General features: G+C 37.8%; 1 protein-coding gene across 3 annotated transcripts in view; it reads left to right on the forward strand.

The window, feature by feature from the left end:
* The window catches only part of POU6F2 (POU class 6 homeobox 2), a 312,367-nt gene that overhangs the window by 267,310 nt on the left and 24,098 nt on the right, over nt 1-20,959 (forward strand). For all 3 annotated transcript variants that reach the window (XM_085226674.1, XM_085226673.1, XM_031554003.2), the window contains one exon: nt 17,978-18,184. In XM_085226674.1, the coding sequence (XP_085082800.1) occupies nt 17,978-18,184 (207 nt within the window). The remainder of the gene's footprint in view (nt 1-17,977; nt 18,185-20,959) is intronic.

Below are 20,959 nucleotides of genomic sequence, written 5' to 3' on the forward strand. Positions count from 1 at the left end.
GGAAGGTCTCCCTGAAGCCCCAGCGCACTCAGCCTGTCCTCATAGGAGAGATGTTCCATCTTTTTGATCATTTTTGTGGCCCTCCTTGGAAAGATGCCAGTAGGTCCACATTTCTTCTGTAGTGAGGACTCCACATCTGGACACAGTACTCCAGGTGATAGGTCTCACCATCACAGTGTAGAGTGGCAGGATTATCTCCCTTGACCTGCTCGCTTCTATTAGTCTTCTATTAATGCAACCTAGTATCTCCATAGAAGATGATTTCACAGCTTCTCTGGGCAGCTTGTTTCAGTGCTCTGCCACAGTCAAAGTAGATTTTCCTTATATTCAGATGCAGCTGAGTATTGTCCCTTGTTCTGTCACTGGGCATCACTAAACAGAGCCTAGCCCCATCCTCTAGACTCTTGCTTTTTATATATTTATGTGCATTGATAAGATCCCATCTCAGTCTTCTCTTCAAGCTAAACAGCTCCAGGTCTCTCAGACTTCCTTGTGAGGGAGATGGTCTAGGCTCCTAATCAGCTTTGTGACTTTTGGCTGGACTCTCTCTCTGAGATATTCCTGTCTTTCTAGAGCTGACCTCCTGGCTACTCTCTTTTTGATGGAAACCTGGGATACCACTGGTTGTTCTGGCCACAAGGGCACACTGGCTCACAGTCAACCTGTTGTCCACTAGGACACCCAGGTCCTTCTCTGCAGAGCTCCTCCCCAGCAGGTCAGCCCCTAACCTGCAGTGATGCATGTGGATGCATATTCCTCCCCATCTGCAGGACCCTACACCTGCTCTTGTTGAAGCTCATCAGGTACCTCTCTGCCCAGCTCTCCAGCCTGTCTAGATATTGCAAATGTGCTAGCCACTCATTCTCACTTCATATCACCAGCAAACTTTGTGAGGGAGGATTCTATCCCTTCATCCAGATTATTAATGAAGATGTTGAACAAGGTCTGATCCAGTACCAATTCCAGCGAAACACCTCTAGCTACAGGTTTCCAACTACACTCTGTGCCACTGATCACAACCCTCTGAGCTCTACCAGTCAGATGCTTCTCAATCCATCAAACTGTCTGCTTGTCTGTTCATCAATTCCTAAGCTTACCTAGGGAGACTAAGTAAAAAGCTTTACTGAAGCTAAGATATGCAACATCCACTGCTCTTCCCTTGTCTACCCAGCCAGTTGTGACCTTGTGGAAGGCTACCAGATTGGTCAAGCATAATTTTTCCTTGGTGAATCCTCGTTGACTAATCCTAATGATTTTATGTCTTCCACTTAGTTGGAGATGACATCCACAAAAATCTGTTCCATCACCTTACCAGGGATGGAGGTGAGGCTGACTGACCTTTAGTTTCCCAGTTCCTCCATCTTGCCCTGTTTGAAGACTGAAGTGACAATGGCTTTTCTACAGTCCTCAGGCACCTCTCCTAATCCCCATGATCTTTCAAAGATGATAGAGAGTGGCTTAGCAATCCCTTCTAATAGCTCCCTCAGCACTTGTGGGTGCATCCCATCATAGCCCATGGATTTGTGTGCAAGTTTACCTAGGTGGTCTCTGATCAGATCCTTCTCAAATTTTGACTGGTCCCCAGCTGGATTTAATTCCATTCACCGCCACTCTCTGGGCCTGATTATCCAGCCAGTTTTTTATCCAGCAAAGAGTGTACTCGTCCAAGACATGGGCTGCCAGCTTCCCCAGGAGAATACTGGGGGAGACAATGTCAAAGACTTTGCTGAAGTGTAGTAGATTATACAGGCTGGTCACCTGGTCTTAGAAGGAGATTAGGTTGGTCAAGCAGGACCTGCCTTTCAAGAACCCATGCAGGCTGGACCCGCAGTTGTCCCACCTGTGCTGTGTGATCTCACTCAAGGTGATCAGTTCCATAATCTTTCCTGGCATGTTCCTGGAGTTCAGACTGACAAGCCTGTAGTTTGTTGGATACTCCTTACAACACTTCTTATAGATGAGCATCACATTAGCAGGTTTCCAGTCACCTGGACCTCAGGTTGACCAGAACCACTGATGGAAACAGTGGAAAGTGGCCTGGCAATCACATCCTTCAGGTCCTTCAGCACCTGGGTAGATCCTGTCTGACCCCGTGGATTTGTAACAGTCCAGGTGGAGTAATATGTCTCAGTGCTTTCACATGAACCATGGGGAGTTTATTCTGCTCCCTATCTCAGACTTCCAGATCATGGGGTAAAGTAGCCCAAGGATAATTGGTCTGACTACTAAAGACAAATGTAGAAAAGGCATTGAGAACCTCAACCTTTTCCTAATCCTCCTTTGAGTTTTTCTATGAGCTTCTTACTTATCCATGTGAGTGAGTCTCCTGCAACTTTTATCTGATTTCTTACTCTTAGGGCTTCCTCCTTCAGCTTGGAGGAAGTGGTGCTTGAACATCAACCGATTCTCTTAGGTCCCCTTACCTTCCAATGCTCTAGCCTATGGGATTCCTCCAAGCAGGTCTTTGAAGAGGACAAAGGACTCTCCTGAAGTCCAGGAAAGTCTTAAGCTCCACATGGTAGTCACTGGAGTTTTAACTCAGATCCCAGTAGCACCTGATGATGGTCACACAGAACTTACCCTGTGTGGAGTATTTTTCAATTTTTGTGAAAACCGTGGTTCTGTTTTGCTTGTTCACTTGTTTGTGTTTCCTGTATAAATAGAGAATTAGCATCCCAGAGATGAAAAGTAATGATATCTGCTTTACTTATTTAATGTGTACTCAACTTGAACTAAATAATGGATAGAAATGTGAAAGGAGGGACTTTCTATTCAGTAGCTTTTCTTGCAAGTAGGATTAAGTGTTTAATCTGTGGCAAGTTATTATTTAGAAACCAGCTGGGAATAAATGAACTTTTCATCTCTGAGATTCTTCTGGTTTAAAAGAAGACTTTGAGCTTGCAGTAGTCAAGATGAAATCTCTCCCTTTGATAAATTACTTAATACATTTCACTGGGCATTTACCCTATTATTTTTGTTAGGATGTACTAAATCCTAAGACTGCAGGCCAGTATAAAAGAATTTCCAGCACAGCTCCAACCAGCATAAGAACTTCTGTCCTAAAAATCGCCTTAGCGCCTGTGTTCAAATAGTTTAAGTTACACATTTAAGTTTAACTGAACAAACATGTTTTGAAGCTCGACCATCATAATTATTTCTCACTCCTCTCTCCCAACTGCTGTTGCACAGCAGTGCTTCCTTTCCTTAAATTTGCCCTCCCAGAGTCACAGCCAGCATCACTCATGGCTCAGCTCTGGCAGCAGCAGGTCCCTTTTGGAGCTGGCTCTGATCTGACGTGAGGCAGCTGCTGGGCTCTGTTCACAGGGGCCCAACACTTCAGACCTCCTGCTAGAAAAACCTTGCTACATAATCCCAAAGCAGTGGTGTCCTTAGTAATCTACTAAACAAAAACAGAGAATCATACAGCCTTTTTACTCAAGGCTAGACTCAATTGCATTTGAAAACCATCTGCAGACATTACAATGAATGTATGGAGTGCAAGATAACGTTCTTATTACCCTATTACTTTAATAGCAACTGAGAGACAGAAGTTGCTGTTTCCACTTTGCACTTCTCCAGCCTATCTTCTGTAAGGGAGCTGTTGCTTCTTGTCAATTAACTCACTCTAATTGGCTCCTGCTTCTTCTCTATGTCCCTTTGGCTTTGACTATGGCACAGCACAGCTTATTCTTAAACACCTTTTTTTTTTTTTCCTCCAAATTTCCTATCAAAATCACCCCCTTTGGAAAGAAAGATATGTGATAAAGAGTTTCAATACTTGTGCTATCTTTTTTTATCTTTTGTGGTTTACAACAGAACCTGAATCATCATAAGAATGCACCATCAGTCTGTATTTTAGATGACGAACATATGTAAAAGAAGGGGGGGAAAGGAGTCAAGAATTTTCTACCTGACTCTGTGTCTTAAAAATAAAAGTTAAAAAAAAAAAAAAAAAAAATCATGATTGTCAATGGGTAAAGGTGCAAATTGTTCACCTCTAAAAAAGTGATGCAACTTTTCTAGGTATAAACTCATTAACATAATTATAATGAGTTATGTTCTTTGTTGTGAGAAAGGAGAAATTGTGTGGTCTCACCCTAAAGAACATTAAAAAAACATTACTGACAGGAAATTGAAAAAGTAATATATGTCTGAATGAATATGACAACTTTTTTCTGATAGAGCAGATAGATAAATGTCACATACAAGTTTCAAAATACATTTAATTTTGCCACCACAATGGATATTCTCTTCATAAAATATATATGAATCAGGTTTCAATCATAAAACTTGACTGTGATAAACAAATGCATATTTGATAACCTTTTTTTTTTTGAGAGAGAGAGAGAAAGAGAGGCTTATTTCTTTTTTGAGGTTATTTGTTGTTTACACATCTTTACATTTTCATTTCTGAACGATGCAATGTGGGTGACACATTTTATGCACATTGAGCTTGAATGAACTTTCATTTTAATCTGAGACATGGGTTGCTTTTCTCTTCTGGGAGGAACCGAGAAAGGAGAGACGGGTAGATGCACAGACTCTTAACTATCTTTGTCAGACATCACTGAGTTTTCTGAGCATTGTTCAGGAGTGGGTGGTGGATAAGAAATGCGTGTAAGTATTTTCAGAGCGCGAGGCTAGAGGAAGGGTCACGGTAGACAGTGCACTGCCCTTTTTATTTTCTTCCACTAAGCAGCAACTCTCAAACTAGAGGCCAGGTTGTCCATGTCCCAAGAGATTAAAAAACAGACTTCCTGTTAAAAGCTGCAGAGTAAATGGAAGTTTTAGGTTTTCACAAATGCATGGAGCTTTGGGGGAGGAGGTAACAAGGGGAGTGTCTTCTTGTTTTGCATTTTCCAGGCTCAGATTCACCAGGGAAGCAAAACTATCTTCTGCACCGTTGGAGCATACAGTATAGTACACATCCTGACAATATGAAGACTTCCTCCTCCTTTTCAAAGTAGAGACTACCTTACTTTCTACACCACCTAATGTATTTAGGCTTCTAGTTGTTAGTTGAGGCTGCCCTAGCGTAAGTAAGTGCTAGAGGAGACCACTGCATCAGTGGATGCAGTGGCTATAGAAAAGGAATTCTATTATAATCCAGAAGCATCCCTAAGGATTCTAGTGTTGCATATAAAACAATGCTAAAGAGGAAAGTAGAATTATATTTTATTACCTTTTTTATCAATCTTTTAGTATAAAGTCCTGCAGCATCATGAGCAGAACTGAATGAGTTTTGTGGGGGGATTTTGTCATTGCTGAATTTTTATGGAAAAATGACATTTAATCTAAATATGAAATGTATGGAAAATTCTTTTCCATAAAAATTTAAACTACATTGTCTGGATCAGATTTAAATATCTCAGTTTTACATGTTCTATTTGAACAGTTTTTTCAGATTTTTACTTCATTTTAAGTTTACCTTTAATTCCATTTTGAAGTGAAAACAAAAATGAAATCACAATTTCGAAATTTATTTACAGAAAAACTAATGAGTTATCCAATTAGTTTGTATGAGGTTGCTCCAGTAAGCAGAATGGGTTCTATACAAACAGGGAAAAAGAGAAATAATCCCTACATTTTTTCTGCAATTAACTGAAAACAAGACCTGAGAAAACCAGTCAAAAACAGTGCTTAGTTGTGCAAGGTACAAGTTAACCAAAGGCTGTTCATAATTTTAAAAGGACAGGTTGCAGCTAGATCTGCATCAACCTCTGTAATGTTCAAGTCCCAAGAGCTGTTACATTCAGGTCAGTAAATTCACTTCTGATTTTTACTAGTAAAGAGCCAAATCAGAGAGGGGCCTGATAATATTATACAAGCATAACTCCTCCAGACTAAAATGGAATCTGAAGATAATTTGCATTATTTTCAATGAATGAGAATCCGTGAGATTAAATTTTCCTAAAATATATTACCCTGGCAATTGGCAGCAGAACCCCCAGCAGATTGCTAAGTGCAGTGTAACCAGTGGGCCTTTGAGTGAAACTCAGCAGCTCCTGTAAATGGCTGTGGGATTCCAGTTATTCAGTCCACTCCTGACTACATAGTGATATGATCCAAGACAGTTTTCTACCCAATACTAATTGGGAACTGAAAAAAGCATGGCTATTGTGTATGTTAAGACCAAATATGCTTGCATACTAATGATTTCCCCTGAATGAAGAAGGGGAAAAAAAAGAACTCATGGTGGTCTAGAAGACTCAGTCAGTAGAACCACAAACAATTAATATTTCTGTAGGCCTTAGTACATTATATATCACTATTTTGGGATATTTTGGTATCTTGGCAATTAATAAAATTTCTATTCTGTGTAGCCTCTTCCTCAAAACTTACTGGCACTATTCCAGTATCTTTAAGCATTCAATAGGATCAAAGAGCCTTTTAAGCATATTTTACTATGTCTTGCTCTGTGCAGGAAAAAACTGTCTTGATACGGTCTCAAGAGCAGTTAATATATTCAGTTCTGTCTTAGAAGTGATCACAATTCCTTGACTTAGAAAATTGAAAACCTGCTATTACCCACAATTAAAATGTTCTATATACGAATGATACTGGGACATTTGCACATCACTCATCCTGTTCTGCTGTAATTCACATACACCAAGGAACTTTCTCCACTTTTTCTCCAAGATTTAATAAGTACTTTTTTACATAGGTTTCATATTATTGAGACTTCATTGTTGGTTTTTTTTTTTGTCTTTTCCTTTTTTTTTTTTTTATGTATTATGAAGACATTTGTAAGTACAGTATGTGTGTTGACAATTCTTAAAACTAAATTGAATTTTGCAGTTGCTATTTCTATTTTTCATATCATTCTTCTTTTAGAATGTTCTACTGTTTTTCGTCGTATTAGCTAATACCTTACTCCATAAATTGGTATCAGGGAGACTACAGAAAGCAAGGCAAAGCCTGAATTAAAGGAAGCAACATTTGACCATTTGGCAGTTTTAAATTTTCAGATATCTGTGGTTAGGTCCTCTCGTTTCTTCAGGCAGTCAGTATAGTACATCCTTCTATTAGGAACCTGCTCTTTTCCTTGGTATCATTTCCTCATTAAGGCATTACTTAGCTGGAAAGATAAGCTGAATCTGATCAAGTGTGGACTGGCAAAGACAAGCTGTGAAAGTACTCTGGATGCTGTTAGGGAGAAACGTCTAGATAAAAAGAAAATTCACACTGCAGCTACAGTCCTCTGTCCTCTGTCCTCTGCAGTTAAAGATTTGCTGTTTTGATGCAATTCTTTGAGGTCCATTGGCACCCACAGCTGCCACAGTTGCAGGAATAAGCTGTACAGAACATTTGCCCTAGGGAAATATTTGAAGTGTAGGCAAAAGAAAAGTCTCTTTTTAGCATTATTGTTTCATTATTTTCCCCCAACCGGTAACCATGCTCTTAAACATTCTTAACAAGGGTAAAAGTGACGTATTTTCCTTTTGCCTTGCTAGCATTTAAATGCTAATGAAGGTAAAGTAGTACCCCCTTAATTATTCCTTGAGGGATGCCATTTTACCATACAGTGCATTTATGTTATCCCACTTGCTTGTCTTTGTGAAGTGGATCTCAGCATCCAGTTATCTTAACTAAGAAGGATCTAGAGGACAAGATATATGAGGAGCCATTGGAACCCAGAGCAGAGGAGACTGAGAGGAGGGCTCATGATGGCTTACAGTTCCTCATGAGAGGAGCAGAGGGGCAGTGCTGATCTCTCACTGATGACAGTGACAGGACCCAAGCAAACAGCATGGAACTGCATCAGGAGTGGGTCAGGTTGAGTGTTAGGCTCTTCACTAGAGGATGGTGGGCATGGAACAGGATCCCCAGGGCAGTGATCATGGCACAAAGCCTTCCAGAATTGGACTTGGTGATCTTGATGGGTGTCTCCCAGTTTAGGATATTCTATGAAGCATGAACAAGTTATATAATACAGTTTTTTGTTGTTTTTTTTTTTGACTAACAGTATTTTTACTGTTTGTTGCCTACAGTACCACCATAATCATGACCAGAATACTGTGCTTTCAGCAGCTGGTTCTAAAAAAAAAGAAAGAAAAAAAAAAAGGTGTCTTGCCCCAAATAATTTGCAATGCAGTGTGAGACAAGTGGAAAATATATAGGCAGAAAATGGATCTGGTAAACAATTGAGCTCTGCCCTTACCCACTCCTTCTCTAGAATCAAGGTAAAGGAGCTCCTATCCTTTGGTTCTTTGTAGGTCACTGTCAAAAAGAAATCTTTGTAGGACTGATACAGAGACAACATAGTAGAACAGCAAATACACAAAGAGTCTGTGATTCTCCAACATCCGCACAACTGGCCTCAAGGATGTGGGCTCTGCTGCTAGCAGAGGACACTTTGAACTCTTACCAAACTACCTAAAGAATAATTTCACTTTGCCAGCCTGCATCAGGAGCATGTTCCTTCTGTAAAATAACAGTGTAAGTGCTAGGGCCAGGGTTGCTTTTAAGAAGAAACCCGCAGTTATCTAACTCTTATGCGATCTTGAAGACCAGCTCTGAATGAAACTGACAGTTAGGTTGTTTTCCTCACGTGTTTGTAAAAAGCAGTGTAAAAATCTATGTTTAACCCAAATTTGGGAATAGTTTAGTTAGATTTTACTGTCATTTTTTGAGTACTTGTTTAATTAGGAACAATATGAGCATGCAAAAATTAAACTGATAGCCTTGAGGAGACTCAAATCCATGTGTAACTGCTGCAAACAAATGTATTTTGAGGAATGGAAGCAGGGCAAAACTGAATCCTGGATATTCATCTCCACATTTAAGGACAGGTGCCTCTTGAGTTAAATGCCATTGCATCTGGAGTATGTGTTGTCCTGAGAGATGTTATGGAGTATGTGTTGTCCTGAGAGATGTTATGGCTAGTCATTCATGGCCTATGTGACATGCTAAGTATCTGTATTACGCAACTCATTATAACTGTGATTTGTATCAGAGTGGAAATCAAGCAGTTACAACGTGAGCAGAAAAACATCTTTCTGCCTGTCAGCTTAGGTGAAATGGATTAATGTTGGATTTGATAATATGAGATACTTAAGCCATTGTGCTTTCAAGCAGTGAAGCATGCTCTCTCATTACTAACATTCAAGAAAAGAACCATGGGGTATTTTCAGTGAAAGAACCATCTTGGACATAAAAATATCTGTTGTATTGTGTCTTCATAAGTGAAAAGTAGGCTTACAAGAAGTATTTCAGGTTCAAAGCAGTACTGCCAGGGAGATAAACAGTATTTTTACAAATATATATCAGATGATTGAATGGAAGACTGGAATTTAGGGAATTTCCAAAGGTGAAGTGATTGGCGAAGTGGCACACTGAACTAGCAGCCATACCAATTTTCACAAGGTAAGAAGGTCTAAAACTAGTTTATATTCGGTTCACAAATTTTAAAGGAAGCATTGTTACTGAAATGAATAATTAACTATATTTCTGATGATTGTGTGACAAAGGGAAGTTGTATTTGTTCTTATGAAGGATTTTTTTCCCAGGGATTGATAACTAAAATATCCACCCAATAAATTGTGTATGACCCATCTAAATTTTCCTACCTTCTTTTAAAGAGTTTGTTTTTTTTTTTTCCTTCTGTCAAACTTCCATGTAATATTGCTGCATTACAACTAAATTCCACCTTGTAGGCTGGAATATTGGTTTTCATAGAGATGATTCACAGTTGATGTGGGAAATTAATCCAAAATGGTTCATTCCATGGTGGTGGTTAGTGTAACAGTTCATTCTGAGGACACTGAAAATCTGTTGAAGAAATGCGTGCACTGTAAAATTTAAAGTGTCTGTAATGCATTTGTCTGACCAGATTGTTCATCTCAGCCTTGCCTTGAGCTTTTGTAGGCTATCACATTAAAAGTTACAACCCTGAATTAATAAGACCAACATCTGTCTCTTATATTTAACAGAAGTCCAGAACATAGAACAAAAATCCATACAAACAAGAGCTGCAGTAGGGCATGATTTTATATTTCAAACAACACCTTGTTGTGCAGGTGCAATGTTGAATATCAAAGACTAAAATGATGGGTTGACAGACAATTGCTATGTCATCTAGAGTCATTGCATTTGGGCAACAAGATTGTGATTCATAACAGTATTTGGAGAAATATGATTATGGAACAAGAATGTAGAATGTCTTTGCTACTGACCGTACTCTCTGTTAGTCATCTTGTCTTAAACTTTGGTAAAATCTGAAATTATTGAATTAATCAGCATGACTTATCTCTCTTCTGAGATTTACAGGTTAAAATATCTGGTGATCTCTGGTATGGAGATGTGTCCAAGAAAATAAAACAACACTGGTATTTTAAACAAAGGCTAGAATAAAACACTGTTAAGCCTTCAAAGTCATTTGTGTATTCTAAATCTTTAGGAACTTTCATTGATGAAAAATAGAAAGAAAGATAACTCTTTAAGAGTTCAAAATTCAATATATATTTGCAACATTAACATATTTCTGGTGGAATAACTTTCTCAGGAATGGCATCACAAGATAAAACAGTGACAGTGGTGACTGCCTACTGAAGGCACTTAGGAATGTGCCATCTCCTTAATCCAGCTTCATATTTGTGCAAATCAAGTTGAAAGGAGTAACTAGAGAAAGAAGTAAAAGCAGGGCATAAAAATTGTCCTAGTCACCCAAACACAGGCACTGACAACAGTGTGTAACATCTGTTTTTTTAAGGGGTAATACGAGAACCAGAAAAGTTAAAACAGTGCTGTTCTAGTAAGAACTGTTATGGCAGTAGAGAGCATTATCTTGTTCTGCACAAGATTACTTCTCAATAGCAGCTTTTACTTTAAAAAAAGACAGGATCAAAGAGCAATTACTAAGTCCTGCCTCACTCTTGCTTCTGACCTCTAGATAGCATCTCTATAGTAGGCCAGTACAGTGCAATACAACCAAGTAGCAAAGCTCCTTCCTAGCTGATAATGTCACCATAGCATGGAAACAACCTAATCTCATTGGTTCATGTGCTTTGCCTAATTAGGCTTGCTGAGAAAGTGCAATCTGTTTCTCAAGTTAGCTTTGAATAGCTCAGCATGGCACATGTTGCAAAGTCTAGGGATGCTTACATTTTCCTCTTCACTATGTCCAGTGTGTTAGATTCTGATATGACTGCAAGCAAGATCCATCTCTGTGCTATAAGGGAGAAGTAGCAAATATTTATATCATATTACTGCCCAAAGGAGACAATCCTTGTCCTAAATGGTTTATAATCTAAAGGTGATGAGTAATGGTAGGGTTTGGAGATGCAGAATATATATACTACCTTCACCATAGCAGTACAAAGCTTGCAGAGGTTGAGAAATTTTATTGCAGAACAGAGATTTCTTGGCTTAGATAGAGATGCTTGATCATAAGTTGAGATTTTAATCATCAGAGAAGCCAAAGAACTGGCTACCTACTTTTCAGTGAGTTTAAACACAAGTTGGCATTTATTTCCTGTGAGATACTATAAAAATCTTAGCTTGCATGAAACTGCATGAAAAGAAAGTGGAGGTGAATGGATTTTACAAAAATACCCTTTCTTATTAAGTCTAGAAATTCATGTTGGTGGCTAAATCCCCTCATATTTACTTCCCAAGAAAATGAATACTGTGACTTTTTGTTCACAAAAGTATTTACAGAAGAAAAAAAGATACTGAAGCCAAACACAGAAAAGTGTATTTGCATACGTTCACCCTACAGGGATCTGCACAAGCATCAAGGAAGCTGATCATGGCTTGGAAAGCAAACAGTCGACTGCTAAAGCAGGAAGTTGTGACTTGTGACACTTCCTGCGTTTTATCATAACAGTTCTTGGCAAGCAGAATATTTTAAATAATGAAGGCTTTCATAATAATCTAACCAGCGGACTTTCAGAAGTGCTCAGAACCAGTAGATCTCATTACAGTCAATGAGTCCTCTGCTTAACTCAAGGAACTGTGACTTCTAAAGAGCTACTTTAGAACGTGGTAGTTCTTGGTTTTAAAAGGAAGTTAAACCCAGAAAGTGGATTGTTTAGAGCAATTCGGCAGACACTCAACATAATTTTTCATTTTTAAGTTGGTAATTATATATCTTTAGATTCTTGGAATGAGAAAATGTTGTGACATTCAGGGTGTTTGTTTGAAGTTACATTCTTTTTTCTGACTACATACATGCCCCTGATAACAGAAAAGAAGTCTTTACTTGAGAAAAATTTCCACAGAATTCCTACAGTGGTGACAAATAAAATCCTGTATAGTTTGATGCTACTATAAAAACATTATTTTCTAAAAATAAAGCACTGAGAAAGGCAGACTGAATGTCAGACTCCACATTCCATTATGATACTTATAAACAATATACCATCCAATACATTGTATGATATACAAACAATACTTAACCTTGAAAAATATGTTTCCTTGCATGAAGTAGTGACTCAGAAGTAGTTTCATAATTTTCTTTTTCTAGCATCACGATCTGATACTTTGTTCTCCCAGCAGCATTTTCTTGTACCACTTACATATAGGTACATATATTTTTATATAGGTAGCATATGTATGATTAAGAATGGAGCATTCTCATTATTCTGCCCATCCCTCTGTCATTTTCTCCTTAAGATGGTACATGCTGGTACAAATGAAGGAACATATTTGAGAAAATAAGCGTCTTCTGAAGACAAATTTGTGAAACTGTTGAAACGAACCAAACCATGAACACTGTCCTTGTGTTGTATAACAATTCCTATGGACTGCTGGGGTTAAATTAGCTTTCAGCCTTGTAAAACCAGAAGAAAAAAAATGGGTTTCATCCTATACCAGCTTCATACAACAGAAGCCAAAGTGAGCTTTTATTTCAGATTATGTTCCACAAGCCACTGAAATGAGAACTAGAAAATGAAAATGAGTGAAGCATATTCAGATCAGCAAACAGTCACTGAAACAGTGATTTGTTAGGCTTAATACAAATGTTATAGTTTCATGCAATGTCTATTCGGAGTTTGAAATGTTGACTTGAAATGTCACATTTGTACCACATTTTCTGTTTATGTGAGTGGGGTAGTTTGCCTAATTTTACTGGAAAATTTCTTTTACATTTTTCCCAGTATTTCTATTTGATTTTTATGGTGTTCTTCTTTTGTTCAAAAATGAGTAAATAACCTTCAGTATTTCAAGGGATTTAACACTGATAAAATCAGAGAACAGTACATTTTAATGATGCTACTGAAAAAAAAACATTTTCTTTTAATATTTAAAAGCATTTTTTAAGAAGTAACTACAGCATTTGCTTAATTTCTGGTTACAACTGGTTGACAGTAGAAGCAACCTCTTGCAAGCAGTCTTTTATTTTACTTTGCCTTTTCACATAGGCAGTCGAACCATCTATTGGGATATTGTTCATAATATTCCTCTGTGGTAGGAAAACAGTGATGCAAAGCAGCATCCCTTTTTCTGATGAGAGAAGTGGAAGAACTTAATAAAAAAACAGTTTTATGCTTCACTGTCTAATATCACAGTAGCTTCTCCTGCCAAAATACTGTTGGTTTGCTAGGAGCCATAAGGAAGGACCCACTGCTTGGAAATCAGCAATTTGGATTTTCATACATTTACACAGAATCTGGTTTATATCTGCAGCACAAGTGAGGCTACCATGAGGCATTAGTGGCCAGAAAGTCAGCAAAAGCGGTTAAATATGAAAATGTGTTGTCAGACAAGAAAGGATAAAAATGGATTTTTTAATGTTATTCTTCATACTCCATCATCTTTAAGGGACTGGGTATATTTATTAATTTTTTTTGAGTAGAAGATTTTACTGATTAAGGCAAATTGTTGTGGGATGAAAATATGTTTAATAGTACAAGTAGTAATGAGTGCTTCAGTTTAGCAGTGCTAGGGCGTTACACTGCCTTTGAGGGTAACACTCACAGATATTGTTGATACTCTGACAGCTTGTAATTTTTTTCCTCTGTGGTCAGCTTCGTTCCTTATAATTTTACATTCACCATATTGCTGTGCTTATTCTTTCATTGCGAACGAATTTACAATTTGCAGGACTGTGTAGGCAAAGATGCTGAGTCCACAGATGATATGTAGGGGCAAATCAACAAAAATCACGTACAAGCCAAGTCATACAACTTTATTTCATATGGATAATACTTAATTGTGGATGTTGTCTTGGCAGTGGCTGATTCAGGTTGTAGAAGTTTAGAGATCTGATCTCAGATATCTTGAAATCCTAGCGTGATAAAATGATATTAACAGCCTAATCAGTAGAAAATATTCAGATGGTCCTAAAAATCACTCTGGATTTCCTTTGGAGTTAGAAAAAAATCATTGTTTCTTAAAATTTAGTTAACATTGGAAAGCATAAAAATCTGAATCTACAAAAATTGCTTGCTAAGCAACTCAAGACTCATCTGATGTATGTATTAATCTGTAAGCAAATGGAAAAAATCTTTTTGAAAACTTGACTCCTTACCAAAAAATTGACTCCACCAAGGCTTCTGGCAATACTCTGTCACCTGAGCAGGGTCAGAATTAGAGACTTGGTATATTAATTAATATGGACCAAAGCACTGTCTCTGTAAAAAAGGTGAGATCTGAATTTAGGATTTCTGATGTCATTTTTGTTATTTTTGTACCATACTTTTTACCTATGTCTAGAACCTGTACCTTCAAGAGGTGAAGTTTGTTTTAATCAGCAGTGCTCTGCAAAGTAATGGCTCTGTTACAGCTTATGGAGCACTGACAAGGGGGTGCCATGAATTAACCCATGGACTTTCAGAACTATGTTGTGTTTTGCAAGCAGCACCTGTTTTGCAATTCCTCTGTGAACATGCAGGTCTTAATTTGAGTTGTATGGGATATAAAAGAAATAGTGAAAGTCATGCCTGTCGCATAATAGCTTTATATATTGTTTGTTGTTATTGTTGCTCTTTTTTAATATGTTTCTTTGTTTTCAGCATGAGATATTTTTAGGATGTAGAGTCTCAAAAATGTGCTTGACAGTTGGGATTCTTCAAGAATTTGAGTCCAAATGTTGCAGAATAAGAAACCTCCTCTACTATGTCTCTCTTCTGCTGGCATGAATCAGGCCACACATGATTTCCTGGCTTTAAGACCAGGTGGCACATTAGGGATTATAGTTACATACCTCAGTTCTCTTCCTTCCAAAACAGGGTGAACTTTCCCAGACTATTTTATGGAATAAATCCATGTTATATACTATTTGCGAGCTATCTTAGAAAATAATCTGAAACAACACCAGGTGCTAGGAAGAAGCAATGTCACCCCACTAGGAAAGTCACTGGCAATTAAATAGTCTGTTCTTTTGTGGACCAGAAATGTCCATGGCATCGTCTTATTTTGTGTTCAGAAAATTTCAGTGTATTAAAGACATAAATTGTCATCCTAAAGTGCCAACCAAATACTTTAACAGGAGAGATTAGGAACCACCAGGATGCACTTTCTCACCAAAATTAGAGGAAACATCTGCCCCAGCATCAGGACTCTAACACAAGGTTTGGAGCAGGGAGTCAGATTCAGGACTCCTCCCCATTGGAGGAGTTATTTAATAATCCAAAGCTGCACTGTGTGAATCAGAGAACAGTTAAGATACTTCGGAAAGGGAACGTGGAGAAAGGGGAACTTGAAATGGGAAATTTGAATCTGAGTTTAGCCATATCAAAAATGCATGCCATGAGACTACTTCTCATACTAACCTTGTGGGTTAACTAGAGGTAGGCATCTGTCTTGTGTTCTTAATAGAGAAGATTTTGCCCTATTTTGATATAAAATGGAAAAAATCTTGAAATCTCTTTAAGTTCCACTAAGGGATAAAACTGTTTGCCATTGAGATTTACCCCTGGCTCCTACAGTAACACCAAATCCTTGAGGGCATTTGTGTACTTGACCTTCCAGAACTCCTCTCTCAGCTCTGTAGCTCGGTGATTCACTGTTCCTCATCTGTGCACAGCCCACCATGTATAGAATGGTATCTGACACACCTTGAATACATATAGATAGCTTTCTGCTTCTGACCTTACAAACTGTCCACTTCAGCACTGTCATCCTATTAAATGTCCAACTGCAATCCAAGAAATGCATTTTAAACATGAATGCAAACATTTCTATTACTGATAAGACCAGCGCAGCATTTTTTGCTTTGCTGGGATTGGGGCCTTGATAGTTAAAGTTATATTGGAGTAATAACACTCCAAGGTCGCATCCTTTTAGTGACATGGTAAAGAAAGGGCAGGGCATTGCTGAATTTGTGCTGATAAAATTAAGAAGGATTATTTTTTGTGTTTGGTGACATAAGTTAAAACTGAAATAATATATTTGTGATCCATAAATATTTTACATCACCAAGAACTGGGAGAAATGTACATGTTGCACCACTTGGAAGTTGGATTCTATTAATGCTGGAAGTCAGATTTTAGAAAACTTCAAACAGCTATCTTCTCACCTGAGCTCTGAAGCATCTGCAGTTCAGATAGGGATTCCATAGGAAAAATACACAGGTACTGTGGTTTGCAGAGAGAAGCTCGTAGGCAATTCCAGCTTAGAAGACTAAATCTCTAATTCACAACCTCTCTCTGCATATGCTCCATTGTGCTTCATTTTCGTGTTCTGTAGAGAGGGGTAATAATCTTTATTGATCCGCCCACCTTTCAGGAACATACTAAGGAGAACTTAAGAATCACTTTAGTGTTTTGAACACTTCATATGTGCATTTCTTTCAATATAGCTCAGTAGGTGAGCTTCCCATTTTACCAGGTCCTTCTGTCAGGGAGTGTCCTCCTTTTCTTTGTCTTCTCTGCTCTTCCCATCCAAGCCTTTTTTGACTGTCTAAGTTTGGTAAATTAATGATGACTTCACCATTTCCCCTTTGATATCTGAGTTGCCATGGCTAACCAAATGAGCAGTTTCCCCTCAAGGAGCTGGATTAAGTTGTACATTTTAAGTTGTCACCTACTTCAAGGCATGGTAGAGGAAATAGAGATGTTTTCTGAATTTTCTTTTACTTCTTCTGTTACAGTATCCCTATTACTCCAGCTTCATTATGTCTTTACATAAAAGTTTGATTTTCTTCACAAGGTTCATCAGAAGCCAGTTTCAGATGCTCTCATACTTGTACAAAGAGTCCTTAAAAAGAGTTTCTTCAACCTAGGGCTTACTGACAGTCTTCTGTACAGTCTCCATTTGACAACTCACCCTAATATTAGTTTTACAGGCACATTCACATTTTAGGAAATCAGTACATTCTGAAATCTGAAATGTCACAACCGTCTCTTTCTGCAAATGCTTGCCCCAGAAATGTTAGCTAAAATGTTTTATCTAACACCATCTCTCCTGCTGTTGTGTTGTATTGCCTTGTTGTCATCCAAAAGTAGTTGCACTTTCATGAATATAACTTTATGAGCTGTATCCTGAAAGGCACCAGTATCTCTTTGGTCTCCTTGAAGCCACAAAAATTCGTTGGTTATTTAGACTATCAGGCAACCCAAAGAAAATTATGTTTATTAATTAAATAATAACTAAATTAATAATAATAACAAAATAGTAATAACTAAAGTTAGTAGTAACTCAAACAGTTAATAATGCTGTAAATTTGAAGAAAGCAAGAAAAACAGGCCTGATGTTTGCATCTACTTCACTCTACATCCAAGAAGTAGGAACAAATCATCACCCAGGGACAACCATGGCCCAGATTTCTTTTGTGTACTCACAGCCACAGCAGATTTGTTGGGGGTGGCAGTGGGCAGTGTTGAGATGTGTGGGTGACACATGACTTGAAAAATGACTTTGAAAGTCCTCAACACGCTATGAAGGAACGATTATTCCCACACTTAGCACGTCACACCTATCTTTATGTGCTTGTATCACCTAAGTTTGACTTAGCACAGGTAGAACAAATCATTCCTTGTGGCATGTGTATGTGGCGTCTATTCATTTTCCCTTTTTGTGTTGTTTTCTCCAGATTATTGGAACAATCCCACTGATGCCTAATCCAGTCCCCTCCAGCCAGGCAGCAGGTGGAGCTCAGGGCCTTCAGGTGCAGCCAATAACTCCACAGTTATTGACCAATGCCCAGGGTCAGATCATCGCTACCGTCATCGGCAACCAGATTCTCCCAGTGATCAATACCCAGGGAATAACGCTATCGCCACTCAAACCAGGCCAACAGGTAAAGCAGCAGTAGCCTGAATGATTGTCAGAACAGATGCACAAGAATCTTCTACTCCTCATAGACTCTCACAGTCTTTCTAAAAATTCACTTCTTTCCTGTTTCTGCCACTGAAAGATGAATTTTGTTTGCGTATAGTATATTACTGCATATTCTATATGTAATTATAATAAAATATAATGTCATTTTAAATGATGTTTTTATACATTCATGTGTTATCCAGCTACTCTTTTCTTTTTCCCATTAAAAGATCAGTACAGTGTCAAAAAAAAAAAAAAAAATTCTGCAGAGAAAGCAGAGTAGGAATGTACGGCCTATGAAAGTTCAGTTCATTGGTTAGTGTCAATCAGTAGACTGGGTTTTGAAATGCTTTGCAATGCATGAAGAAAATAAAGAAAAATATGCAAGTGGAAGTACTCTTCACTGAAGGAAAAGATTTTTAGGGAGAAGAAAGGGAAGGGAAATAAAGGGGAGTTATTATTCAGTGTAAGGCACCTCATAGTTCACAGACTACGGGATGGATACAGAAAGTTCAGTGATATCTGAAAAACTTTTTATACTTTTTATAATATTCTAGAGTCAGTTCCATTATTTTGCTATGGTTAGCGCCCAGCCTTTGCTTCTGAGTCCCAGGAGGTTGTAGGAAGGGACACCAAACAACATAAAGATTCCTTACTTGCATCTATTGGAACCTGCTTTCGGAAGTATTTTTGATCAAGGGGAAAAAAAAAAAAGTAAAAAAAAAATAAAGCAAGTCTTGTATGGAACAGATAATATGTATTATCATATTTATAGGCGCCACAGAAAATTATTTTGATGTGTTTGTGCTCCCTCTACTGGCTCTTCAGGTTTCACTGAAAGAAGAGGAAATTTTGCTATTGATTTCAGTGGAAGCAGAAATGAGTTATAAAAGTCAGACTCTTCATAGGAATAATGCTGATAAATAGTCAGAAGCAATTGAGATAGTACTATGCAAACTGCCATCACATTTGAAAAGTAAATGGAATTATACAAGGTATAAGGAGATCCTGAATTTATCTTACTGCCTGGGTAAAGTCTTTCCTGAGGTGTGTTTGCTAATGATAGTATACTTAGCCATAAATTTAAAACCTTGCTCACAGAAGAAGAGTGATCAGAGGGCTTAGCAGGAATTCAAAAATTTTTTCTGAAAATGTGATCATATTGCATTTGGTGCCTTGTAGGTTGATGAAAGAAGCTACAGAGGGGGAGGGGGAGAAGTACAAGACCAGTTTTGAAAAAGTTTTGAGAAAGTGATGGAGAATAATCGAGGAAATAAATAATGTAATAAAAAATTCCTTTTAGATGATCCTCGTTTAACTTTTAACTTGTCACTTCCTTGGCACCCAAGTACTACAGGAGAAAGAGGTGATTACAAGTGATGATAGTAAGCTGCTGCTTGTTAGCTGAGTCACAATAATTGAACCCGTGTAGCCTGTTTCAGTTGTGAAGCAATGCATGTTAGTGCTTACTTTTTGCCTGAAGACTTAAATGCCTTGGATATTATTTTCAATCAGCTTCACTTAGGTAGACTGTGCTTTATTTGTTCATACAACTTTTTCGAATTTGACAGACTAAAACCTGAATGTCTCCTCATGGAAATGAATTCATAGATTACTTACATGAAACGTGAAGCAGTGTTTCTTCTCTGTTGCAGTTAAGTTGCTTTTTAATGTAGAAAACCAATTCCTTTGTAATCCTATCGTTCTAGTTTTAAAGAATAAATAGGTGTTCTTGATCTATGCTCTTTAAAGTGTCTACAGTAGGGAATGCTCCTCTTTAAACTACATTGAGTAGTTACAGCCTCAGTGTTTTCACTGTTTTCCAAGATTTTGCTAATCTAAGCAGCAGCACCTATGAGAATTCTCCTGCAAATTATAATGGATTTCTAAAGAGGGCAGCTGCTTGCGCTGCTGTTGTAGTCCGTGTCTTTTTTATCTCTGTTCATAAACAAGTTTTTCTTTGCCTTTAATAATTTTTTACTGTCCATCTCTCAACCATTTCAATTTCCACAATAATCTCTTAGAGATTTTGTGATCAGAACTGAATGCCATGAACAGAGTGAGGATGCATCACTGATTTATATAATAACATTATAATATTTTCAGCATTATTCTCTGTTTTTATCTCAATGCAGTCTATCATTCTGCTTTTTTTTTTCTATCTCTACCCATTGAGCAGGTTTTTCAATAAGCAGATGTGTCCACCATGATATAACTTTGCTGCCTTGATCATTACCATGTGAGTCACTAAGATGATTCCTTTTTTCATGTGAATCACTTTTGCACCTACTCTGTATTTCATCTGTCATAATGCTCCCCTGGTGTATTGTAAGCAGATTCTGTAATTTGTTCATGATATTCTGTACTAACGTAAGAAATTCATGCATTTCTCCTGCTAATACAACTTCATTGTTGTTCTCTGTCTTTTCTTGCTGCTTACAGCCATTCCACAAACTCTGTTATAAATCTATGATATCCACTTGTAGTCTGTTTACTTGAAAAAGGATGATTTATTCTCTTATTTTGTTTTTCTTGCATTTTTAAACTTTTTGTGTCTCATAATAGAAAAGTACCTTGTAAACTTAAGTTGGGCACTTCCTCCATGCCTCTAAAGAGGCATTTTGTCAAAATATAGCACATATCTTATCAACTTGTTAGCACTACTGTTTGCTACCAGATTTGAAAACCTTGTTTTGAGAAGTGCTTTTGTGCATTTAATAACATGTGATTGCACCAACACCACTGACAGAAAAAC

The sequence above is a fragment of the Meleagris gallopavo genome, chromosome 6 (genome assembly GCF_905368555.1).
Source record: "Meleagris gallopavo chromosome 6, MGAL_WU_HG_1.1, whole genome shotgun sequence".
Classification (NCBI taxonomy): domain Eukaryota; kingdom Metazoa; phylum Chordata; class Aves; order Galliformes; family Phasianidae; genus Meleagris; species Meleagris gallopavo.